A 27,100-nucleotide genomic window follows, 5' to 3' on the forward strand; every position below is an offset into this window, starting at 1 on the left:
TCTTGACTCTGTCAGGCTTTGTATTCAGAGTTATAGATCAGCATTCAAGACAAAAAAAAATACATAATTGAAGGAAAAACTTAAGTGGAATATACTATTTTTTCCCTGTCATACAACATGCTTCATAACCTTAAATGCTGTCCTTGGAATAGGCATGAGAATAGCATTGTAGTGTGCTGATGGATTTTTTTTTCTGTGCTTTTGTCAGGTTTAACAACCACTTCAGTTGTGTTTGGCTTCGTTCGCAGCTTGGTCTTCTTTAATGTCCTGGTGAGCTCAGCTCAGACCTTACACAACCGCATGTTTAATGCCATCCTCAGGACCCCGGTACACTTTTTCGATGTCAATTCAATTGGTAAGTGGCTTACCTCCACATCAAGTTCTTATGTGAATAATAGATAATATTGCAGAAAATATGATAGACAGCATTATAATTGTAAATGTGCAGCTTATTTACAGCATGGTCAAGGTTACACAGGAATAATGAGATGATTATTAGATTTTAAGACCCAGTGGAACTTGCTGCAAAAGTTATTGTTCTAACATCTCACCACTAGAGAGCAGACTGCTACTTACTTGCTTCTATCCACTTTACAAACATCCTTATGCTTGCCCTTAAACTCCATATTTTGTCATTGCTGTCTGGTTTCGTATAATATAAAATTTAAAGTTTTAAAATGTTAAAATGTTTCATATAAAAATTTTAAAATATTTTTTATACATTGTTTTTACATAACAACCATATTGAAATGTTTATTTAATTTGTGCATGAATAGAATGAATAACTTACAAATATTAATTGGAGGATCTAATATGAACTATAATATAAAAAGACTAAATTTAGCTTTGCAAGCTTAAAGATAGCTAAGTTAGTTTATTCAGTTTATGGTGTTCAAGATCAGACTGTAAATGAACCAGTATCTTTAAAGCCGTTGCTGGGAAGCAAATCCTGTGCAACCAATAGGCCAAATGAGTCAAAAAACCCTGTGATATGACCTCATATTTAGCCATAATGTATTTAAAAATGATTAAGGAAGGTGCTATCTTTTTATTGTCAGCCAGAACAAAAAAAGCAAACAATCATCTTGAATAAATTCTGTTTGCACTAGATCCTTGACAGTGTTGTGTTTGGACTGTAGTGTTGTGTCAACACAGAGGTATTTGTCTTGTGCGCTGTATCAGAAATCTTAGATTATTTCATTAGCTTTGTAGGTTGTAGCTGCTGGGTCAATTGGGTGAGCAGATGGAAATGATCTTAAAAGTGAACAAACACTTCAAATAAGTCTGACTTTACTCAGGGAGGGCTGCTGGCTTTTCTTCAAGCGTGTTTTGTACCTGCGTTTCAAATAGCAACCAATGAAACCGAAAGTGTAATTCAAGATTTGTTTAAATCATTTGCAAAACGTTTTACTCTTGTTGTTATTTTGTCTCCGTGAGTTTATGTCATTAATTATAGACCTCTTTTAATTAGGTAAAGTAATGTCACTGCAATCTGTCATTCATACCCAAAGTCAACTGTCAAGTGGCTCACTTTGATAACTTTAATTTTTCTGGAGCATTGTTCACCTGTCAGCAGATAATTACTCAGCCTAATCTCTTCATAGTGACATGCATGTACAACACAATCAGCTCGGGTGGGAATTCGGAACAAGAGGGAAACTTGTATCTGTATAATGAGTCATAATAAGCTGGTAACACAAGTCTAAATATGATTTGAGGGTGTTCAGGAGCTTGCGGTTTCTCCTGGCATTAGAGGTGGGTGTAGCGACAAAGCTTTCCTTTGCAAAGCTGTGTTTGGAGCAAACACCACAGGTCTTATTTATCTTTGGCTTTTGTTTTTTCTGCTGCTCTTGTGTGGCGTATTGGACGTACCTGACGGCTTATCTGGGTGTGCCTTGCTTGGTAATCTAGGCACAGGAGGAGAACAAACTCTTTGAATAATGTAATAATCTGTTTAATAGCGCAGCAAAGGAGAGGCTTAACAGACACTGCTATCTGATTGCTGTTGTGCTGCTATCAGTAACCATTGTATGACCAGTCCAGTCATTACAGCTCGGCCTTCAGGCTGGCAAACAACACTGTGTGTGTCTGACTGGATTTATAGACAACTGTCCCCGAGAGTGTGTTTTTTTGTCCTTTGTCCAATCAGCAGTAGGTTAAGCATGAACATGACCTTTTTAAATGTATACAATATAAAAAAAAAGTTCCACTTATTTACAATTCTTAGGATTTCTCTTCACCTCATCACTTGAGTGAAACAGAAAAGACCAAAACAAAGACAGCTGTTGATAACTCTGCCAGTTTTTCTCTCTTTTTTTTGATGTTTTTCTTCTGTCTAAGAATTTTTTTTTTTTCCCTCCACCGCAATACAATAGCTGCCACTTCTGCCACAGCTGCTTCCACTGCCACCACTGTCTCACCACGAGTGTGATTTATGCATTTATAACTGCGTGCTTATGTGTTGTTAAGGATTTGACAACTGTTTACACGTGTAAGTGATAGGTGCGCTTGTTGCTGAACAGGCGCAGGGTTTGATAGCCGTCCTCAGAGTTAAAGGTTACCATTTCAAGCGTCACTGCACAAAGGTCTTATTTGTTACACTGTGAATGTGGTTTGTAACAATGCAGTACAGCAGTGGTGAATTATGATTGATGGAGAGGCATTGTAGCTCCTCTGTATCAGACACTGAATGCTTCCGCGCCATTTGAATCTGTGTCTGTGTTATCTTTTGTACTGTGCGGAGATAGTTGATTTCCAAGTTAGTGCTTTTGCTGATTAAAACCTTTATATTTTGGAACAATAACCGTTTGATACGTTTTAAGATACACAGATGATGTCGATAACAATGCGGGCAGCTTTTTCCTCCATCGCATGAATTTTTATAACTCGGTATATCATGTTGCTCCATTTTAGCAATAAGTGCAGTCTTATTACAGCTGTTCATCCAAATGTGATCCAGTTAGAGCAGCACACACAGTGGTGGATATGTTGAGCTGATGTTGATCCCTGTAATTTAGTGTCATTGAGTGGGTTAATCCCCTCAGAGACTGCAGGCCAGGGCCTCAGCTCATCAGCACAGTCAAGGAGTGGAGTTTCAGTCAACACACACACACACACACACACGTGCGTGCCGTCCCCTTTTTTACATCAGCATTGCGGGCCATCTCGGTGCTGGGTGTCACTCAGTTGCTGTTGACGCAAGGAACATAAGATCTTCTGTAGTCAGTGATGTGAGATTCTAATTGTGTCTACAGAAGCAATGTTTTTAATGTCTGTATTTCAGGTCTGGGATGCAAGAGTGTTAAGAGCAAAGTGGAGGAAGTACTGCAGAGAGGATGATGATATCGAAGTGTGTAAATTGAATGTGGAGATGGAGCCGTGTGTGTGTGTGCAGTGTGGCTGATAGAGCTCCCCCTCGCTCTGCACTTCCACTATTTAATTGCATGAAAGGGAAGGAGAGGAGATTGCAGGAGCCTGGCGGTGTGAGCGAAGAGAATGGATTTAGAATGTATTAGTATTGGCAGCAAGGCGCCGGCGGTGGGAGGCTGCCCCAGGCCCCTGGGCCCTTCATGGAAGTGCAGGTGAGCTGTGCCACCTCCAGCCTTGGCAGCCCCCTCCCCAGTATTCCTTCATTATCGCACTTGCCTCTCTGAAAGGCCCCTCCAACTGCACTGGGGCCCACACATGGAGCGGCTCTGAGTCGTCCCCTTATCTTGATGTTTACAGGGAACAGCGATTTGCCACACGCCCTGCTCTAGCCGGACCCCACTGTTCCACTTCTTTAAGTCTGATTGGGGGCCCTGCTCACCTAATATCTCCACCTAAGGGGCCACCTTAGTTGGGAGGGCTTGATATTTCCTGAGCCTGAAAAGTGGTGCAAATCACCCCTGGAGTCTTAAACCATGAGAAATTGTTTGATACTAATGCTGCTGATATCCTGAAACGTCTATACCCTTCTCTACACAATAGGTGATATTGTTGACAACCACCCATAGTGATTGAAGCCATTGTCCCACGGCCGATCTTACCTCATAGGCATTTCCATGCAGTGAATGTCTTTGTGTAACTGCATTAGTGTAATGTATCCTCTCTATAGTCTGCGCGGGATGGAGAAGGGTCTTTACTTCATCCCCTCTGAAACTCTCTGTTAACTGAGCCGCTTGTCAAACAGCTGATAGCTGACTGATGTTCTCTGCTCTAACACCCTCTAACCATGGTATGATGTAACCAGGAGAAACCTATCCTTTTCTTATTGGCATTGTTTGTCAGGTTTTACATGAATTTGGGTCATCTATGGCTTAGACAGTAAAATTACATAAAATATTATTGGATCTTCCACAAACACAGTTTGACAAGTGCTCCCCCTACTCCCAGACTAAAGCAGCGAGATTCTACACTAGCATAGTAGCAGCTCTACCCCCTTGCTTGAACCCTCCCCTCGGGATGTCTGTATGCTAAAGGGGCACTCACACTGTGAATAAGATTAGTCTGCCTCCAAGTGTACAACATGCTTACGCCACTTGACTTTGAATCAGTACTGATTTGGAGCATTGCTGGGTTGTTGCGGGGAATAATGCTCTGGCTGGGTTTATGCAATGGCTGTTATGGGGAGCCCGGCCTCGTCTGCATGCATGTTTTTAGGCGGGAGCGGCATTTTGGATAAAGCTGTAAGCTGCTTACGGCCGTGGAGAGAGGTGATTACAGGGCCCTCCTCCGTAGGACTGACTGGGAGGCAACTTTTAGGTCAGTGGTGCCATAGCTCCACCACGCCTCCAGAGTGGCATACCGCTACATTCTGCCAACGTGCCGCTCAGCCGTTCCCTTCCTCGGTCCCTTACCAAGTCCCACCTTGTTTCACGGCCTATTCTGTGAGCCTAGATAAACTCATCTGCATGCTTGAGCAGTTAGTTTCACTTTATCAGGGGTTGAACCCAAAATAGGCGAGCGCTGCTTTATTTATATTCTCCTCAGATATTTTTGTTTGCATAGTGATGTGTCACAGTGAGAGACAATGGGTTGCTTAAGTATCGAATGAAACATTATGACACCATTTTGGAGGCGCGTTGACAAGGGAAAAAAAAACACTGTAGACTACACATAGCACATCCACATCTTGTTTGTTTGTTTTTTTTTAAACTTTAGCTCAGTTCCTCCAGTGGCGGTGCTGGCATTGCTCTGGTACTTTTTTGTCTGTCTCTGAGAGGTTGAGGGCTCCCTTCAGGGACAGAGATAGAGAAAGCCTTTCTGTCTTGCCTGCCTTAAGGTAGTGTAGGGATTGGCTATCACTGACCCTGCCGTAAACAGTGTGTGAAAGCAGCTGGAGTGTAATCTTATGTGCTGTGGGATCAGAAAAGGGGAGCAAAGTTACCAAAGGAGTGACAATAAAGGACCGCTACAGCACCTGCAGAGCACCAGACAAAATAATGAAAACCTGAGCAGATTGGAGGCAACTCAATTAACGTCACTGACACTGCCAGTCAGAACATAAAGGCAGGTATGCGGCTTCTGTTGCCCTTTTGTTTCCAAACAAAAGCTTCCCTCACGTATTCAGCCAAGAGTAGGGCAGTCTTTATGAAATGCAAGGCAAATAATGATTCATTGTTTAATCTAGATAGGCCCATGTTTTCCATCTGATATCACACTCAATGTATAAGCTCTGTTCTATTAAATTGGAGGAGACTTTGGTAACAGTTGCTCAACAGTCTAGGGAAACTGAAGGAAATTAAAACAAACAAAATGTGTTTATGGGCGCAGAGTAGCTAACGGACAAAGCATATCTCTATTTGATTTGTTCTTACAAATGTCATACAGGGCTATTTTAAGAGATCTGTGTTGACATTACATAGTGAACTCTATATAGTATAGTGAGATTGTAATCACATTAAACATTATGAATTCTAATAGTACAAATGACTCACATCTTTATAACCAATAACACAAACATTCTGCTGTTGTGATTGTATCATATATATATATATCTACTCTGATCATGTCTAATCTGTTCTTTTGTGTGGTGTTGTTCCCCAGGAAGAATCCTCAACAGGTTTTCAAAGGACATCGGTTACCTGGACTCTGTGCTCCCATGGACGTTTGTGGACTTTATCCAGGTGAGTCTCACCTCGGCAGGTTTGGTCGCTGGCGCTGCAGCATGGGGAGGCCATTTCATGCCTGGCTAAACCTGCTTTGTGGTCCGGGTCCCCTAATCTGGAAACAATTACTGTGGGATTACCCGCCAGCGCGGCCCAGCGCCTGCACAGATTTAATAAAAGTGTGTGCACATAGGCTGAGGGCGTGGCTCCCACAGTGTGACACAACAGAAGTGGCATCTTCAGAGAATGTGTACAGAGACTAAGCAAGTGATTGGGAGAGAGTAAGGTACCAAAGAGGAAATAATGGCCACAGGATGATGGGGTCCGATGTGGAGGAAAACAGTGGGGAGGGGATGACAAGGAGAGTGGCAAAGAGAAGAAGTGTGAGCAGCAGGCGTAAGATGTGTTTGCAGGAGTGGAGCTGGATGCGCGGTAGAGGGGGGAAGGGGACAGGTCAGTTGGAACAGATCCAGAGCGGGACTTGCCTCTCTCAGCACAATTCGCCTAATGCTCCACAGTCTTACAGGCCTGGTAGCCAAGGGCCACCCTGATGCATAACCAGGTTAGGTTACCGAATGCCACCCTGCCAGCGTGACAGCCATCTCCCACGAAAGCCTACGGAGATGAGCCAGCTCATGCACCTAGCGCCACAAAGAAGGGAATGTTCGCTGCACAATTCGAGGTAGAGGAGCAGGCGTGGCTCCTTGGTTAGGGCCAAAGAATAGAACAAAGGCGCGTTGAAAACGAATCCCCCTTCCACAATGCCTGAGTGATGTTTGTGGCAGATACCCATCTCACAGTAGACAAAAGCCATCTTAAATGCTGAAAGCACAAAAGATCATACGCACAAAAGCTTTTTGTCTGCTATAGTTCTCCTCATTTTGATAATAAGGTGAATAATGGCTGGAGTAAAATAATAACTTTGTAGAAGGCACATAGGTCCCACTGAAAACAGTGAAAGTATACTAGGTCATGACCGAAAACAGACTTGGGTCACACAAAAGGACTCACTGTACTTCATATATGACTTATCCATTCCACCATTAGTTATGACCTGTGTCATCAGGAAACACAAGACACAATACCACTTTAACTATGTTTTGTATTGCAGTGAAAAATGGATTTCGGAAAAAAACCTTTAGAGCAAAGAGTGTCAAAATAAAACCAAATAAATCATGTGCGCATCATTATGCCAGCCTTTTTCTGAAGCAGAAAGTGGGAGGTGATTGTGATAGTGGACAAAGGTGGCATCCTTTGGACAAAGCACTTTTGTTTGTGCTGCTTTCTGCTCTTGTTTGCAGGTGTCTTTCATGGAGCAGTCTTTAATGCTTTCAGGAAGGAAGATTTTCACTCTTTTTATTGAAGTATTAGCCGCGCAGAAAAGCTGCTGATCCTGACTATTGTTGTTCTTTCGCAGAGGGACATTTCCCCATAGTCATTGTTTAAATGGTTGTCAGGGGGGAATAAAGTGAAACTTCATAAACAATGCCCTAACTGGTTTATCTCTCTCTATGGTGAGAGGCCGCTTCTGTGCAGGGATTTGCACCAGAGCCTCCCCCATTATGGTGGAGTAAGCACTTCACAGCCCCTCAGCACTGCCCCCATACCCGCCTAACAAGGGGATTCCCTCAACCTGGTTATACCCCGGAGCTCCATTTTTTCACAGGTCTCATTTAGTAGTAATTTAGTATATTGGTGGAAAAAAAAGTCTCTTTCTCTCCCCTCTTTATGGTCAGGCGACAAAGACAGAAATGTCAATTAAAAACACCTCAGGCTTTGGGGACTGTCAGCTTTTGTGTGGACTTGACCTTTAAATCCCAGGTTGCCTCTGTTTTCACAGAGGGGGTAGAGGAGGAGGGCAAGACAATAAGGGGTGAGTACAGGGGTCTTTCAGTGGAGGATTTTGTGTGAAGGCTCTTGACCAAGTCACACTACTAACTGTGGGGTCCATCCATAGCTACATTCATAGGTCTTCTTAACCATCCAAGCAAATTCAGTTTGTCAGGGTGTTTATGCTAAGACACCAGCTGATAGTTACTTTCATATAAACAGGACTTTGCCTGGTCTCACCGATATTAATGACATATAAATGTTGACTCATAAATCATAAATTACTACAGTTATAGTTTGTGTGTGTGAGAACGAGAGGGATTGCATGTGTATACATGTGTTTAATAGTACTACAGACACAAACCCAGCGCAGAATCACCAAAGACACAAAAAACACAGAGCAGAGATGGCTTTTGTTTAAAAACACTGGCGGGTGGATCGGTGTGTGAGTCTGTATATTGTGGCACATTGTGTGTCAGGCCTCTTCAGAGGCTTTGTGGGATATGAGAACTGCTGACGTAACCGTGAGTGCTGTAGGATGGGATTTCACCGGCTTTCTCTGGTTCGTTACCACGCTAGTGACAGAAGAAGTGAAGAATGCACTGGCTTCAGGCATTACACAAGTTAGTCTGAGAAACACAGGAGATGGTCCTGTGTGGAAATGTATAGGCTGTGCTATAAATCCCCATTGAGTATTGTTTATTATGACAATGCCATTGTCTACCTGCACAAGGTAAAAAGTGACACAGAAAGGTGAGAAACCTAACTTCTCTACTTTCTTTTTTATTTGCCTCTTTGGCAAATTAGTGTAAAAATAAAGCAGAACACAAGTGTGTGTGTGTGTGATTTTGTGTGTGTGTGTGTGTGTGCGCGCGCACGCTTAGGGGGTGCACGTAACTGGCCACTCAGCAATACCACACATGGTCATTTGATGGCGAGCATCGGCCAGCAAAAGCTTCCAGTGTGTGTATGTGTGGTCTCCCATGATGTTGCGGTCCAGCACCTCAGCTGCTCTGACTCAGACATACAGGCCAGGATCCTTTGAGCCTGGGAAACTTGCATAAGAAAGTCTCAGTCTAATCTAAAATCTCACCACATGTCAAATATGATGAAGATAATGAATTCTGTGCTTTCTGTTAGTGATTTTGTATCGGTGACTTGCTGTTTTCTTCCGTATTTGAAAATGTTTTTTGTGTTGTTTTCAAGAGGAAGAGAAAGCGGGGGTGGGGGGGGGAAGGAGGAATGACTGAATGAATGAATTTGCCGGACACAAGTGATTTATAGTAGAGAGAGAGACCACATTTCAAAGCCTTTCTCTTATTTCCAAAATGGGGTTGGAAATCAGCAGCTTGACTGAGCCCAAATAAGTGACTTCTTTTACCTTTTCACAGCACACAAAGGCCTAATCCTAGGACTACTTGAGCCACCAATGTAGACAGCGACTGAGACCACCACAGTATGTGTCAGACCCTCCTCACCACACACAAAACACATTGACTGCAGCTTTATGAAGTGAAAATGGCCCAGAAAGGGAAAATGTGAAGGAGGTGTCCACAGTCATTTCTCCCAAAGAAAGGCCACGGCATCTGGGCATTTAATGCTAAAATAAAGCCCAAAGACAGAGTAGAATGGATTGGGTCACTTCTATTGTTCCAGAGCCCGAGTGGAACAGCCCTGTTTTGTTTCAGTACCACTGACCCTTGCAGCTTATTGTGCTGCTCTGTCACGTAAAGTGTGGACTCAAAAAAAAAATTCCAGCAATGACAGAAGACTTCTTTTGAGGAATTTTCTTTACCATGCTTTCCCTCCATTTCCTGTTTTGTTTGCACTTTTTTTTTTTTTTCTCCCAGTGGCAAATATTGCACACTGTCAGTAAATAAAGGGAGGATGAAAAGCGGTTGTAAAAAGCGTACTGATTCCTTGTGTCTGGAGGGATGTTTAATTAAAGGGAAGTGTTTATTTTCTGCTGTGGAACAACAGTCGCTATCATCGCAGAACACAAATATAGCAATTAACTTCAATTTTCTACATTTATTTGGACATCAAAGAGCTGATAGAATCATAGAGAAAATAAAGCAATTAGGGTCAGCGGAGATCTGAATGGTCTTTGGACACAGCAGTGCATCCAGTTTGCTTGAATGACTGAATCACATGCGTGCGGTAGCTTTCTTTTCTTGCTAAAGAGCAATTAGCGGTAATTCTTTATTTAAACTGTTTGTATACAAAACCTTTCATCCTTTTATCCACTTTTATGTGCAGCGGGATGTGGCTTTGGGAGTTTTCTGTTCCTGTGTGGTTTCATAGGAGATATGGATGTGGTCTGAGGGGGTGAGGTATACGCTTGTAGGATCACTTATCAGAATCATCTGTGTGTAGTGTGGGTGGGGGTCACGGTGTTCCCGATGCTGACATGATAAGCGCCAGACCACGCAAATGGATCACATCAAACAGGGCCTTGGCGACAGCGGGCCCTAGGGAGCAGGAGGAGGCAAGACTCCTATCTAATGGTTCCTGTTCCTCCTCTGTCCCCTCAGATGACCCCGCTGTCAGATAAGCTGGCCTGGCTCAGACCTTCATAGTCATAGTCTGCAGCGGGCCCAATTAGAATTCAAATTAACTAAGCAGCAACATGAATGAGCAATGTCACCGTGTCACCAATAATCAGCAGAAGAGTGAGAGAACAGTATATATGAGAAGACATTTGTTCAGTTAATATTTGATCCCCTCAAGGGAAGGCTGGATAACACGCAGTAATGGCCCCGTGTGTCACCATCTCACTTTGCAGTCTGGTAGCCTTCCATCAAGGCTAAGAGTGAAACTTATGTACTGTGAAATTCTTAGGATCAGTTGTGCTCAGTAGCTTCCAATCACTGTTTGATTGTGCGGGCTCCACTACAGCAATGGTTAGACTAGTAATACCCTCTTATCTGAACTGCAAATGGAATTGAGTGGCTTTTCGTCATAAAACTACACTGAAAGTGATCATGCTTAAATGTGTGCTTAAGTGGCAGATAACATCCGTAATTAAGGTGCTAAATTAAATTTTCATCTCTCTGGGCTAGTCTGAGACCACTGAAGGTAACAGTATGATCCTAATCTCCCCCCGTCTTAGGATTCATCTCTTAGGTTGTGTCTAATTTCAGGGTGTGAGGTTTCAGTTTTATCATCTGTCAATCGAAATATGAAATATGTAACACAGTATAGCTTTCAGTTAAGAAGAAATGGTCTCACATGTTTATTTCAGCGAGATTTTTTTCATTTTCCGAGATTTGCTGTGCCCGGTTATTGTTGTATTTAATTACCAGTTGTAAAATTATGGAAAGTAAGTATTCAGATACTTTTATTTAAGTAAAAGTATCAATATGAAAGTGTACTTTTACTCTGTTACAAGTAAAAATCCTGCATTCAAAAATGCACTTAAGTATTACCAGCAAAATGTACTTGAAGTGTCAAAAGTAAAAGTAATCATTCAGAGCATTATATTATTATATTAATGACATTATTGATTGTCACAGATGCATCAGTTTGTCAAGGTGGAGTAAATATTTTATATTCTGTTGGACAGTTTAGTCTCTAACAAATCATATTTTAGAGGCTGATCATATATTTTGTTAATCAATTCTGCAAAAAAAAAAGTAACTATAGCAGTCAGATAAATGTTGTGTAGTGAAAAGGTACAGTATTTGCCTCTGAAATGTAGTGAAAGATATTAATAGTTATAGTAATATTAATAGTAATAATTATACTTTATCAGATGCTTTGATGTCATCAGACTTATCGCCCTCCATCCTGTTAGTGCAGCTCTGGTATCTTGGTCTAGATGAATCACATAGCCATTAACACGGGTGATGAGTCACTGTGTTGTTGAGGGCTGTGTGGTTTTGAGTGTGATGTATCAGACACCCACAGTGTGGTTCCCGGAGCTCTCTGCCAGTCACTGTGGCTATGCCTGTTGGCTGGTTGGTCTGCCAGAGAGGCTTACAGGCCAGAAGTGTTGAAGGGAAAGCCCAGGGGATCCAGGGATATGAGCTGCAGTGGCCAAGTGGTAAATTCTCACCTGCTACTAAGTGAGAATTAACGCTGTGATCGTTTTCCTTTCACACTGTGAGTCACATAACCTCAGTCCCACAACCTGCTGCTACCTTACTGTATGGCTGTGATGGCCTCACACAAATACGACTGAAAGAGTTTCTCTTGTTCAGCCTTAAGAAATAGGCCTCACTGGCCCACTGGTAGACCACACAGCAGCAGTGGAGCTTTTGACTGTGTTGCTGTTTGGTTAATATTGTGTTCACATTTCTCCTTCTGTCCCAGGTATTCCTCCAAGTCCTTGGAGTGATTGCAGTAGCTGCCATCATCATCCCCTGGATCCTTATTCCTGTCTTTCCTCTTCTTGTTGTCTTCCTGTTTCTGCGATGCTACTTCCTGCAGACTTCCAGGGACATCAAGCGCTTAGAGTCTACCAGTAAATTTTTTTTTTTTTGGGATTGGGGGGTGGGGGGGGGGCATGTCCATTTGTGGTATGAGACAAAAGCAGACCACAGGAATGCTAATAGACCATTGAAGAAAGCCATGGTCATTAGCATAAAGGCTAAAGGTGGCGGTGGCCTATGGCTCGGCCACACGCAGTTTCCTCAAGAGACGGGAGTTCATGACATCACATACAATGGGAAAAATGCCAAGTGGGCATGACTAGGCCATTGCAGGCTTTAGTTCATCTATTTTATTCTGGGCTGAGAGCCCAAATGCACATTGGCCAACAGGTTCCATCATCTTATAGAATAAAGGTTCTGTTAAAAAGCCCACAGGAAACATTTAGGTTTTGTCTTGGGTTTTGTAAGCCTAACAAATAGAAAACAAAAGACCACTCAATTGCAACCTTTCCCTAAATCAAAACTGTATAATATATTTAATGTTTGAACTATGCAGTATTCATAGTAGATATTTGACTGTTTGTTACCAAATCATCTTTTCTTTGTCTACACCTTACACCTTTTTATAAGCTTATTAATCCTGTTCCTATTATTAGCATTAGCAGTAGTGCTGTTACCCCAACATACAACAGTATAAAACAAGGCACTGACCACAAAACTCTAATAAAAAACATCTAAAAGCTTCATACAGTCCTTGAATGCCATGTCAGATATGGCAGTTCTGAATAATAGAAGCTCTGAGTAAAAAGTATTTGGCTGACTGAAGTATGTGGAGATATTAAAGTCCTTGATAAAGGTATACTAAAGCTGTTCATAGTTTATATGATCAATACTACCCAAACTACCTATTATGTAGAATACTGAATGCTTGTTTTTTTTTTTTAAATGCTAACAATGGTCTGTTTATATTTGTTGTAGCACGGAGTCCTGTCTTCTCCCACCTTTCTTCCTCTCTCCAAGGCCTGAGCACCATACGTGCCTTCAAGGCTCAGCAGAGGTTTCAGCAGATGTTTGATGAATATCAAGATCTTCACTCAGGTAAAGAGAAATTGTATTTCACTTTAACAGTCCAAATTTCAGGTATTCACTTTTATCATACCCATCCAGAGATATTGAGACTGATGTTAAGTGTTTGGATTCGAGCAAAATTTAGGCTGTACTGACTGCTAGATTATTTTTGTATTATTTAGAGATTGTATTATCTAATCTGTGTATTTGTGTTTGTTAACAGAGGCCTGGTTCTTATTCCTGACTACCTCTCGCTGGTTTGCTGTGCGTCTTGATGGAATTTGTTCAATTTTTGTCACCATCACTGCTTTTGGCTGCCTTTATCTCAGGGATGGTACTGTATGGGCTTTGGATTTGCACACATGTGACACATTATTGACGTGTGAGGCAATATATGAAACTATTATGATGAAATAATGAATCTGTGCCCGTGTGTTTACTTTTTAAAAATATTACAGGATTGGAGCCGGGTGCAGTGGGTCTGGCGCTATCCTACGCTGTTACGCTCACAGGCATGTTCCAGTGGGGCGTCAGACAGAGTGCAGAGATTGAGAACATGGTGAGAACCCTTAAATCTGACCACTTACATGCAGTTTATATTATGGTTGAACATCACTAAATACATTCATGGTTTCTTCCCTGAAAATATCAATCAATATCAGTCAATTTCAAAGAGTGTTGTAGGATCAGTTCCTCAAATCCTAAAAGGCAAATAGCGGAAAACATAACAGGAGAGAAACATAACTCCGCTAGCTGCTTCTAACAGGGTTGATGATGGCTGGTTAATACAATAATCCACTGGTTAAGTTTGATTCTTGTTCAAATGGTTAAATTAGAAATACTAGTAGGCCATATTTTGGCACGTTTACTGTTTTTTGTTCAAGTAACTTTAAGTTTACCGAAGCTGAAGCTTTTCAAGTCTTTGTCATGTGATCAAAACATAGATATTCATAAATCAGGAATGTGTCTTCACTAAATTAGTATTGCATCCCTCTACATATTCCATCAAATATATGCTTTTATTATTTGTAGATGACATCAGTGGAGAGAGTTGTTGAGTATGCAGAGCTGGAGAGTGAAGCACCCTGGGAGACGGACAAAAAGCCTCCACATGATTGGCCCAAGACAGGCTTCATCACCTTTGACAGAGTCAACTTCTCTTACAGTGCCAGCACGCCTTTGGTCCTAAAGAACCTGACTGTTGTCTTCACATCCAGAGAAAAGGTTCTTGTCTTTATTCCCACCTGTGAATGCTTACTGGTGTGCACAGCCCGTGACTTAGGTTGATATGCAGCCAGTGTAGAAGGTGTGATGTGATTCTTTTTTATGTGGCATTATTTTCAAATCAATTTTTAAAGGGACATCATATTGTGCTGCTGAATCTTCAGGACTATACCATTTGTGATTCATGGAATACATATCATGTAATTAAGACTGTTCAAGTGGATCCATTTGTTCCCAATTTGCATTTTGAGCTACCTGATGGTGACAACTGTTTATTCACTATAAGAGAGAGGCGAGGCCGAGGTAGAGGAGAGAGAAAAGAGAGAGAGGAAGGCACAGAGAGATGGTTTGGGATGATTGAAATTGTGTTTAATGCAGGGGGTGTATTTTGCATGGCTATGGTTGGCCAGGGCGGCTGATTTCACAATGGATGGGTTGATAAGTGTAGAGGCTCTGGCTCTGACAGCCCATGGGAGGGATCTCTGCTGCATGCCATGGGGGTGCAAAGCTTTGTGCATCCTGTCAGTTCCCCTGACACCCTTTCACAAGGAAACCTGCACCCACAACCTACAGTACAAGATCCATTCACTTTGTCCCTCTCACTTAAGTCGCATACTGTACATAATTGCATAAAAACACACAACTCCCCACAACACAACAACAGGCAGATTTCTAAGTGGTGCAACATTCAAACAAACCCCATCCTGTTAGTCCAATAATATTTAGTTAACCCTGAGAGGGGGAAACGAGACTAGGTCAAAACCAGTACCAGTATAACTAGTATACGGCCGGACCATGTATGAAAGTTTTTATGTAAGTTTATTTATTTGTATAGTATTTGTCATACATTAGTTGTCACTCAAGCTGTTGTACACATAAGAAAAACTTTAAAATACTTCAAATACATTGCACTAGATTTTGGGTGTAGACTTTATGGTGCTGTTATAAGAAGGGTTGAGTTAAGATTTAGGCTGTTTTCTATATGTTTTATGTATTATTTCACTTACCCACAACCTGAAAAATTGTTTCAATACAGTAACTATCAAGTTAATCATTAATGCTGAGTGTAAATGACCCCAATACAGTGTGTTTCATATGTGTAAAGTTTGCATTCGTAAATGTATTTGTTATATTGCTTTTATTTTATTTATGATAAACACAGAAGTACTGTATTTTGAAAAGACAGTAGATGCATGTAACATGTGGACATTGACAGGAAGTTACACTGGCAACGGCGCACAGATCATTTCTTCAAAAATAGGCGTTATTTAGATAAGCTGACCACATATTGGGAAAAAAATTAAAACTTAATAAAGTGACATATTAACAGTCCTACAGTGAAAATTACAACAGCTTAATCTCCGCCATTGTTGGAGTGAAATGCATTCTGGGATACTTAGCTTTGGCTGCCTTCGACCGACCAATGGTGTAACTTCATCACTCAGTCAGTCAGTGACAGACAGACAATCACAGTTATAGTGCTGGCCCTGTTGTAGTTGTCCAGCCAAAAATTTGCATTTTCGCACCCTTTCTGCGTGTTGGCATGTTAAGGGGCACACACAGTAGTTCTTTGTTATGGAGGCAGTGTTGTTGGTAAACCCTTGTAAACAAAGGGTTGCCCATTGGCTATGTAATGGCATATAACAAGCCTATGTGTTGGCAGGCAGCGGCGTGTGGCATCAGCAGCCTGGTTCAGTGGAACAAGTGATGATTTGCCTGGTGGTGCCATTGTTGACACCGTTCCCACTGCGGTCTGTTGTCAGCATTTGGACAAGGAATATTGTGAGCTGTGTGATCTAGACTTGTCATCTTCTGTGTGGGTCCTCTATGCTCAACACGCAAGCGTCTTACAGTGATCGGCAGGTATTAATAGCACGGTAATGGCAAGGTGCTGCTGCTGTTCCTCAGAAAATTAAGTAAATGAGGAGTAGTGTTGATGCTGAACCTTTTGTTAGGCTGGACTCCATAAGATTTAATATTTTTTTTATTTAATTTTTATTTTTAATGCACAAATATACTATACAAAGATGGGTGTTTAAGCCAATAAATCTTACAGAGCTATGTTGAATAGCGTCAATTGTTATCATAACTTCCAACTAACAGACATTAGCATATGCAATGTGTGAAATTGATGAGCTATGAAAGGTGCACTTTTATAATATATAGCAAACTTGAAAACTGCTGTCTTGAATTATAAACATGCAAAACTATGAAGCTTAATTAATAAATACTCAGCAGCAGGCTTAAGACATTCTTTAAAAATCAGGTATTTTCATCCAAAAGCTGCCAAAGTCATGTGATGGTGCTGTGAAAAAAAAAAAAAACAAACAAGCGAAAACATAAAAAGGTGGTTTGTTGTATCTGCTTGTTGTAGAATGTTTTCTCTTTTTTTCTTCCTGTCATACAGGTTGCTCCTTTGTAGTTTGACTTATGACATGGTGCCTCTATGACATGACACTTCAAGTATAAGCACCAGTATGATTAATGGTCTGAAGGAGCGTGATAATATTTTGTCGTTCTGTGGAATTTTTACAGGTGTATAAAAATAGTCCTCATCTCTCCCCTGTAGGTTGGCATCGTTGGACGCACTGGTGCTGGTAAAAGCTCCCTGATCTCTGCCTTGTTCCGGCTGGCAGAACCTGAGGGAAGAATAATGATTGATGGTTTTCTGACTTCTGAGATTGGTCTGCACACCCTGCGCCAAAAAATGTCCATCATACCGCAGGTGCCCTTTTTAAATTGCTACTCTCTTAGCTCTTAGCACCTTGGCAATTGAAACTGCTTACAGTAACCAATGGATAAATCTGGGTGTAATCAGCTAAAAAGGGAAACATCTTCGATATCATCATATATTAAATAAAGTACAGCAATTACATTTGTCACTAAGATGATACTTTTCACTGAAACTGTTGGACTTTTGCTTTGACAGCTTCTTAAAGGTTCTGTGGTTCCTAATGATTGAGAAATGGCAGAAATGTTAGATGAACACTGGTAACAGAAACCCTCACGCTTTGGCCTTTTTTTTATACGCCTGGCTTTTAAAAAGCTAAAACAAGTGAGGAGAATTACAGTCGTCACTCAGGGGATTTCTGAAAGTGAGACAAACAGATGCCTTGAGACAGTTTAACTTTATTTCCGCTTGTTGAAACTGATACGGCATTAAGAAAATGCCAGCCTGCGGGTGAGTGTCAGCAGAGTGGAGGGAGGGGAGAAGACTCCCACGGCCTGTACTGTGAAGAGAGCAGTTCCCTATCCCTGACAGAGGATTAGCCCTCTACCCCCCAAACATGGGAAAGCTGCTTAGAAGAAGTCTCCCCCATCCTCACAGTCAGAGTCCCCCTTGTACACCGTCACTTTGCCTATGTCTCAAACATTTCCAGGGTGCAGCCAAGATGCCCAAAAACGGTTTCATTAATGCTTCTCTGTGGATTTGATAGGTTTCTGGCATTGCTACCGCTTCAGATAAAGTTTTACTTCCTCGTCCAAACTAGTTTGAGATGGATGTGATGCGTGTTTGATGTGATTTTGTTTACTCTTTCTGTCTCTCCTAAAGGGAGAGACTTGTACAAAGTGGCAGGTTACAAGTCAGAACTTTAACTGCACGCCCATCTGTGTCATTTTCATGATATGAAGTCTTAGCAGTATTCAGAAGAGTGGAGTTTCTCTGTACTGTGCTCTTAGTTTTACAAACTTATATATTTACACACATTCATCTGAAAGCCTTTTTATTCTCCTGCTAGACGTCAGAGATAAAGTGATATTCAGTCAGCCTTTCACACGGAAAAGATCATGATATAAATTGCTAGTTGCCTTACCTTTTCATGTGGAATGTTGAGAGTGTGATATGTATACTATACATTGGCGGTGAGGAGTTTCATTATTTGCCACCCACAGATTTGATTATGATAAGCTTTTATTAGCATATGGCATTAAAAATGGATCCATTTCAGATTCTATTGAATTCTCAGGAATGACTTAGTAAAAAATGAATTCTGTGGCAAACAGAGGGCTTAGAATTGGTGGAGCACATAATCGGTCTATGGAAAGCTGTGCTTGAAAGCAGTTTTTCCGACCGAACATTGAATCCTCAATTAAAGTGTGTCACAAAACTAGTTTGAATTGGGACTTCAGCAGGCTTAATGACAAGGCGGTATTTCGGTGACAGAGGGAAAAGCTCATTGGAAGTAAAGAGGTGGAACATTTTGTAAGGCACAGGTAGCACGGATGAAGTCCTGAAAAAGCTGGATTTTTTTCTTTTTTGGAATCGGATGGAAATTGAGCAGTTAGTCCTGAGTCTTCTGACCTAAATGAAGGTTCCTTGAGACATGATTTTGTATTTGAGGTGTGTGTATGTTTACACTGTATAAATCTATGTGCCCACACACATGAGTGCATGAGATAAAGATGTGGATAGTGAGTCAGATTCAGACAAGTAGTTCTGTAATCTTAAAAGAGGACACTCAGCCTTTTAGACCCATTGTGTACTTGACTCTCACTCCTGGTCTAATCTCACAGTTGCCAGGTTAACTTTTCCTATCTTGTGAAGAGGTCAGACTCATATTATGAGTAAGCTGGATTTATCAAACTGTCTCGACTGCGATGAGGATACAATGGAGGCCTATCAGTTTGGGTTGCTGCTTCCTGTTTTTAACTCTAGCACTTTTGTGCTTTTGTGATAGACGCATTCACTTCTCATTCAACATTTTTTTAAAATGGTCATTATAACCAGCCATATTTGTTCATTGATAAAACAATACGGATATGATACCATATGAATCATCCTTGCAGCTGTTTCATGAGTAGTAAGACTCTTTATGATGGCGTGGGAGAGACCTTCAACAGTGGAACAGGATTTTTTTTTTAACCTTTATTTATTCAGGAGAGTTTCTCTGAGAGCAATACTCCCCTTTTCAGGAACGCCCTGATCACATTCACACAGTTACGCATTCACACCAGGAAGCTGCCCAGTCTGATCTTCCGGCCACTGAGCAGCACCACTGAAGTAGTTGGGGTTAAGAGCCATGCTCAAGGGTGCCTCAGTGGTTGTAACGAGGCTGCTTAACTGGCGAACCTCCAGTCACAAGCTCGCTTCTCTAACTTTTAGGCCACCAGTTCCCCATTTATGAATAAATATCTGACCAGATGCACGGAGATGCCAGCTTGCTCCTGGTCTCAGGTTTACCACAAACAGAAGGGCATGTTGGAACAGTGCCTGAGATACTTGCGGGCTCCTTTCTCTACACTGTAATAAAGAGCTTTATTTGCTCTCTTAAAGATGGCTGTGCAGCTGAAGCTTCATACAGGTGTGTGGCTCACCATAAATACGTATCTTGGACATCCTAGCTGTCTGAGATCTGAGGCTGTCCTTTCATGAGGGTAGCAAACTGATGCAATAACCTCTCTTGACAGATGCTTGTGCGCTTGGCTGAGTAAAGCTGTAGCAGACATTTTGAGATTATTATTAGTAATATAGCTACTGTATGCAGTGTTTTGTATTGTAAAAGTGACCAGATGGCATTTTTTTCTCTATTCTCCAACAACACCAGCGCACAAGCTCTGGTTTTCCAAGTAAAAAGATCAACTTATTGAAGCATAGTTGGCCAGAGCAATGAATGGGGCTCCTGAGTGTAGCAAGCCCTTTGTGAACATCTTCCCCTCACACATTGCCTAGTGGTGCTCTATAAAGCCTGTCTTAACCCTTTCATACATCTTCCCCCTTGTCATTATCTTAACTGGCCACGGCCTTCTCTTTCTATATCCATCTATCCACAGGACCCAGTTCTCTTCACGGGCACCATGAGGAAGAATCTGGACCCTTTCAGGCAGCACACAGATGAGGACCTGTGGAATGCACTCCAAGAGGTACTCCAGCGTGGCTCTGAATGATTCCCCCTCGCCGGCCCAGGGGGGGATCCCTCTGTCCCCCCGTACAATGCTGCCATTCAGCCTCCCTGCTCGCCACAAGTCATGGGGGGAAATCCCATTAGGGCCATGGGGCCCAGCTCAATGTGCGGCTTGTAACTGGGAACCATTGAAAGTGCTGGGGGAGATGTGTTTGGGCAGTCAGGCCAACCAGGATGAAGGCTCCCCCCACAGTGAAGGGCTTCAGTTCCTGGTCCTGCCTCTGAATGGGTTTGGTGGCCTGGATTAAAGCTAGAGGCTGGCCACAAGAGAGCACTGGCCAAGGTCATCAGTGGACCTGGCCCTGCATTGTGCCAGGCTGTTAATGGGTGTGTTTGGATGGCTCTTTAAAGACATCCCCACAGGAAGCCTTTATTCAGGAGTAATGAAGGGTTGGGGCTCTGCTCTCCCTCTCTGCAGGTGCAGATGAAGGCCGTGGTGGAGGAGCTGCCCAATAAGCTGGAGATGGTGCTGACGGAGTCAGGCTCTAACTTCAGTGTTGGCCAGAGGCAGCTGGTGTGCCTGGCCAGGGCCATCCTCCGGAAAAACCGCATCCTCATTATTGATGAGGCCACAGCCAATGTGGACCCAAGGTCAGGGAACACTTGTGTCTACAATTAAAAACATTTTACAGTAATGTGTGAGCAATTCATTCCAACTTGTTGTTGTACTGTAATCTAATGCTACTCAAGATGGGCACTTTTTGATCTGAGTCTAATAAAACACTAATGAATTGCTCTGCAAAGGAATTCAAATAGTAATGATTTCAAAAACAAGACTATCATGTTAATAAATCAATAGCACATAAGTGTAAATCAAACCCTTATGAAAAGATGTAAAAATGTAACACTAACCCACTATAATGCACATTGCTTGGTGGTAAACAGAGTATGTAAAATGTTTACACAGCGGACCAATCACAATGAGCTTATCAGTAGTCGCTTTCTTACAGTAAACAGCCAAGAAATAATAAAAATTTCACCTTCATTAAACAATTACAATATAAGTGTGACTTATACAAAAATGCAAACAATTCTGATGAGTGAAATGAAATCAGAAATACTCAAAATAAGAACCCATCCTTGTAAACCTAAGGACCTCTGATATCCTTTATTTTTATGTCTACTACTGCACATTCCTTGCTGCTGATGAGCTATTGTTCTGTGTTGAGTAAAATCCCTGCCCAAGGGTCTATAGGAAGAGAGGTTTTTTGTGCTCAGGTGTTGTGTTCCCTGCTCCTTTAGAACTGACAGCCTCATCCAGCAGACAATCCGGGACAAGTTTCAAGAGTGTACAGTCCTCACCATTGCTCACAGGCTCAACACTATCATTGACTGTGACAGAATACTGGTAAGTAAGGACACAGTAACTTTCCACTGTCCAAGTCAGCATTTTAAAAGACTACTCTTCCTCAGCAATCAATGTGGTATAATGCAAGGTAGCCTGCAAAAACATGTATTCAGTTGCTTCAAACATACTGTACCTGAGATTTAGAGCATACAAACACCTCCTTTCTTATCAAAGGGCCTGCTACACAATTTTTACAGAGTTTTAATTCACTTGTCCTATTTCACAACAGCTGGGCTGATTTCTCCCTCACAGCATTCCCTCTCATTGAGCCTGCGCTCGTGCCACTTGATCTTTGGCTCTTTCCTGCTACTGCCTGCAGAGGTGCCAATTAGTGCCATTTGTGGCAGCGTTTGTTAAGCGTCTATGGAGGACAGGGCACGACCCGGCTGCTGCTCAGTCACTGAGAGGGCCGCTGAGAAAAGCCAAATATCACACAGCAGGGACTGTTTCACACTTACGCTCGTGTTAAATGCCCCCAGATTGTTACGCACTCCGGGAGAACTAAATTCGTACCCACCTGAGTCGCCCTGACCAAATCTTAAACGGTACCATATTTAGACTCCAAATGTTTTCCAAGATACAAACTCCATCAGCTAGTATCCTGCCCCTGAACTGTCGATTATGACAGCAGTTGCAGAAGTGTCCCTTTCATACTAAGTACTCCTTGAAACTGAGCTTTAGCTATAACAAACTGCTCATTATAGCTATAAGGGGATCGAGCTTGTTAAAATTTGTCTGTGATATAATTGTAGTCTTTTCCAAACTGCTTGAACTGGCACTATTCTTTGTGTGGTTTACATGGCATGTGATGACATAGAAATGATGGTGATTTTCAAGGGTGTCCTAAAGGTGTGATTGTTGGATTTGACTGAGGACCACCCCTGAGCCACTGAAATGCCAGGATAAATACACGGATAAATCACTGATCTTCAGTCTGTCAGCGTCAGCGTACTAGACTTTCACACTGCTAAAAGGCTACGTTCATTGTCCGAGGGCCTGTCGAGCACAAACAGGCACCCGTGTTTGCTGTGGCATGAGTCACATAAAATGGATGGTTCCTAGGTGCAGAGAACTACTGTTTCCCCATTCATCTTGCACCGTCTGCATGTATCACTCAGCAGCGAAACAGCTGAAATGTTAGTTTTCCCCGAAGTAAAGTATACAGGCAGCGGCGCGCACACACACCCAGCATTGTATGTGTGATTGCAGGTTCTAGATGCTGGCAGGATCCAGGAATATGACGAGCCGTACGTGCTGCTCCAGAACCAGGATGGGCTCTTTTACCAGATGGTCCAACAGACAGGCAGAGCTGAGGCCGCCTCACTGCTGCACACAGCCAAACAGGTAACCACACCCACCTTTGTCCCAGGACAGGGCTGCTACTAAATAGAGTCCATCCTTGACACACTAATCCCAGACTCTCCCCTTTAACTCTAGACTTCATTGCTCACCTCCAAAATAATACAGTTAAGCGACAGAAGATGTGCATTGCCCTGACAATGCAAAGACACTTGATTACCATTTTAATTTAAAGTGCCTACTTGGAGCATTGCAACATCATAACATTAATTTCAAGAGAGAAATTGTCCCTTTGTAGATTTACATCCTCTGATGTTATCAAAGAAACTCTCCATATAATCTTTTTTCTCATAATGTAATTTTGAGATCATTTTGGAGATGATTCTAGAAAAGCAGCTTTCTTTGCGCTGTATCTATTTTGAAATATTGGCTTTAACTTCATCGTGATTCTGGATAAACTTTCTATGGGGATTACTGTAATAGAGAATGTCCATATTTTTTCCCTGTGAAATTCATTTGTGATGTATTTCCCCCTCAGACACTGAACAGATAAGAGCTGGCTATTCATTGTTCAATTCCATTTTATGTGCATCTGTCTGGGACTACAGATACCATATTGCAACTTCAAACAGGTCTTTGTGAAATAAGAAAAAGAAGGCATCGTTTCATTTTCTCTGTCCCTCGCACAAATTTATCAGCGGAACTGTATCTTCTCAGCCAGAGGAGTGAAATGACTAAAATACTGATTTCAAGGACTCAGCACACTGTGGTATTATTTGGTATCGTCTTACCCTGCACACTGGTGGATTGGTAGTGACATTGTTCAAGCCCTTACGTTTTCCTTTCTTTATTGTGGGGGTGCTCTCCTTAGATCAGATTACGGCAGCATCCATAACTGTCTAGCACCACTTATTAAATACTGAGATGGTCCACATGTTGTGTGTCAAGTTTCTATAGTTGTCAGTCAAGGTTTAAATACATTCAATAATCTGATATCAACCTCTAGCTCCTTTGTCCCTGTTGAAAGAGAATGCCAGAGTAGACAGTATATCTCGTGCTGCGGCCGAGCTGTTTTCACCTGTTTCGCCTCTTTTTCACAAACTTTCTGTTATTTAAATTGTCGGTCTGTCAGAGCCTCTTTGTATGAAGAAATCAAGCATTCACACTGATATCTTCTAAGCCTGTTTTTAAAAAAAATAGTGTCATATCAACTCAACTTAGAAGCCACGGATAGAGAAAATTAACTACACAAATAATTTCAGTGATTATCTCAGATATATTCTCCCTTGAATTTCTCAGTTGTTTATAAGGCTAAATAAGCCACTTTTTCATGCTTCAGTGGGTGACAAATCCCTTCACCCAGCTCCGACTGGATCTGTCATAAATCACACCTTAGCAGATCGTAGCTTAGATTGGACTGTGTGCTTGTATTCTGTGACACTTGCTTCCCTGATACGCTTCCAGGTTTACATGAACAAAAAGCGAGTGACAGACGTGCACAGTGCCAAGGACATCCGTGTCATCTTTGAGACATCTCTTTGACAGTTTGGAGAGTCGCTTGTGGCCCTCGTGTTTGCCATCACTGACCAAATCCTACCAGATTCACTTATTTCCTTTTACTGTACATTAAAATGTCTTTTAGACTCCCAGGAGGCCTAGTGTGGTATGTGCTGCATTTGATTAGCATAGTCCTTTTGGTCTGAAACGGAAAACAGGCAAGTATCTGAGGCAGTCTGTGCCTTTATTGACAGCATATTACTCCCTGGCTGTTTATTGATTACACCCTGCTATGTTTATCTATGTGTGCTCTGGCCTCTTGGGTAGCTTCAATCTTGCACTGGCGCTCAAAGGAGTGCAGATATTGGATATGTTTATCCTGGCACAATAAATTATTGGTGGCTTAATTGATTATTTTTAAGGCAAACATTGTTTAGCACGTTATCTTTTCATTATTTGGAAAATGCTTCAGAAGACACGGAGAACCTGAGAGGAGACACCAATGTTTTCAGTAATTATTGTGCCTTAATCAAACTATTGATTGTTTTATTATTCTTTTAATTGAAGGGTCTTCATGCACTTTGGCCATCATGGTTTAATGTCTACCTCAGCTCTTGTCAGTAAAGAACAGCAAAGTTTAAATGTAACATGTCATGTACACAAAGGAATGTTGGAAAAAAAATTTAAGTTTCATGCCTCTGCAGATTTTTCTTACTTTTGTAAGAAAATCCAGTGTAATATCAACTTTCTCTATTTACTCTTTTGATAAATGTGCTGTTGTTGCTTTAAAAAATTAGCACTTTTTACTTCGGCAATAATATGGAATTTAGTATGACTATTTGTATGTGTATTTATTTGTTTTCCATATCTTTGTCTATGGTTTTGTAACACTAATTGAGTTCTGTTAAAAGTAATATTTCAATGAGTTTGCACTTCATAGTGGTTTAGTTGCAAATGAGTAAATCGCTATATCTTTTACAGTATATTAAATACACATTACATATAATAAAACAGTATTGCTTGACTGTTCCGGTGCTGTCTTCATTTTGTTTTTAAAACATTCTCATATCACACTGACTCACTAATCATTTCCTCCCACTGTTGCTCATCCTATATTCACTTGTCTGAATGGTGTGTTTGCCTCAGGTCGGTGGTTACAACTGGTCGTGACCACGCTGCTACAAATTGGTAAGTGGTTAAGGAAAACAACCCGGTGATTACTGTGTTGAGTCAAGTGATTTTTAAATTCAGTTTCACTGTGGTAAAGTGGTGTTGCTGTTTGCTTAATTTAACATGTCAGTGGTGCAATGTGACGATTAAGTCCTAATTAAAATGTAATTTTGTCATCACCAGCTCAATTAGAAAAAAAAGCTGCTTTATTCGCCTTCGTACGGGCAGGAGCAGAGCCAGTGATTACACATTCAGAAATGGCTGTCAGTAAACACTTAGCTCAGTATAAAAGGCAGTATTTAACCAGGCCCAGATTTGGGTCGTGAACTGCGGGACACCAGTTCCTTTAAAAGCTGAGTGATTTACACAATTCATTAAAGCCAGTGAATCTTCAGCCAGCGTCATATTAAATGGTTACTTACTCTCAAATAGCCCCTTGGGAGTTGAATTGTTGGCTCGCGAATAGATTAAAGTTTACATTGAAAAGAGAAATTGAATTCAGAGGTAATCAATAGCATAATGGGCCAGTGAGAGGAGCCTGCTGCCTGAAATGAAATTACCATATTTTTAATCTTAATTTTCCACTCTGTTTATCTGACAGTGTGGATGTGCAATCCAAACAGATAATGAGAGAGTGGGATATTGACAGTGGGGTCCTCTGGAGTGCTTGTTTCAGTGATTAAACGCTGTGATCTGTGATTACTTTGTGTCGGGTGTCAGGCTGGCGGCCAGGTCCCGGGGAGACATAGGCGCATAGCAGCTGGAGCATCATGGGTCTCTGAGGTGCTAATGCACCTGACACAGCATTGACAGCATTCGAAACCCTATCAGGGACTGCACCACATGGCAGCTGCCACAATAGCAATACTCGTGGCACTATCTACATCAGAGTCAGCATAATATTCTCTCTGCTCTCCCCTCGATAACAGCCAACACAAGAATGGTGACAACAAAGTTTGCACAATAAGTATTATTAACCAGATACCTTCCTACGTCGCCAAATAATAGTGCCATTTTAAGACATATCTGAATAGGTGTGCAAATAGCAATGCCGTCAACATAGTGCTGATATAGCTTTAATAAATAAATGTCTGAGAAACCTGGCTGTCCACACAATGAAGTTTAATCCCAAAGAAATAAAACACAAAATAAGCGTCAGCACAATGTGGAGGCAGTGAATGAAATGATGAATTCAAACTATAGCAGTTGGCCCATCCTCACTTTAAGAGAGAAGTGATACGTCGGTGCTGATTTAAAGGTGGGATACCGGCTCTATTCAGTTAAAGATGTTGTTATTGT

At 41.7% G+C, this 27,100-nt stretch overlaps 1 protein-coding gene across 5 annotated transcripts in view; it reads left to right on the forward strand.

The window, feature by feature from the left end:
• Positions 1-25,660, forward strand: part of LOC137192739 (ATP-binding cassette sub-family C member 4-like) — a 37,056-nt gene extending 11,396 nt beyond the window's left edge. For 3 of the 5 annotated variants that reach the window (XM_067603658.1, XM_067603659.1, XM_067603661.1), the window contains 13 exons: positions 209-355; positions 6,028-6,107; positions 12,234-12,384; positions 13,271-13,390; positions 13,584-13,694; positions 13,819-13,919; positions 14,393-14,584; positions 17,154-17,309; positions 20,357-20,446; positions 20,906-21,078; positions 21,730-21,835; positions 23,045-23,179; positions 24,599-25,660. In XM_067603658.1, coding sequence (XP_067459759.1) covers positions 209-355; positions 6,028-6,107; positions 12,234-12,384; positions 13,271-13,390; positions 13,584-13,694; positions 13,819-13,919; positions 14,393-14,584; positions 17,154-17,309; positions 20,357-20,446; positions 20,906-21,078; positions 21,730-21,835; positions 23,045-23,179; positions 24,599-24,676 — 1,640 coding nt within the window. In that variant the 3' untranslated portion in view covers positions 24,677-25,660. The remainder of the gene's footprint in view (positions 1-208; positions 356-6,027; positions 6,108-12,233; positions 12,385-13,270; positions 13,391-13,583; positions 13,695-13,818; positions 13,920-14,392; positions 14,585-17,153; positions 17,310-20,356; positions 20,447-20,905; positions 21,079-21,729; positions 21,836-23,044; positions 23,180-24,598) is intronic. The other 2 variants (XM_067603662.1, XM_067603660.1) reach the window with 2 other exon arrangements.
• Positions 25,661-27,100: the final 1,440 nt, after the last annotated feature.

The sequence above is a fragment of the Thunnus thynnus genome, chromosome 11 (assembly GCF_963924715.1).
Source record: "Thunnus thynnus chromosome 11, fThuThy2.1, whole genome shotgun sequence".
Lineage (NCBI taxonomy): Eukaryota > Metazoa > Chordata > Actinopteri > Scombriformes > Scombridae > Thunnus > Thunnus thynnus.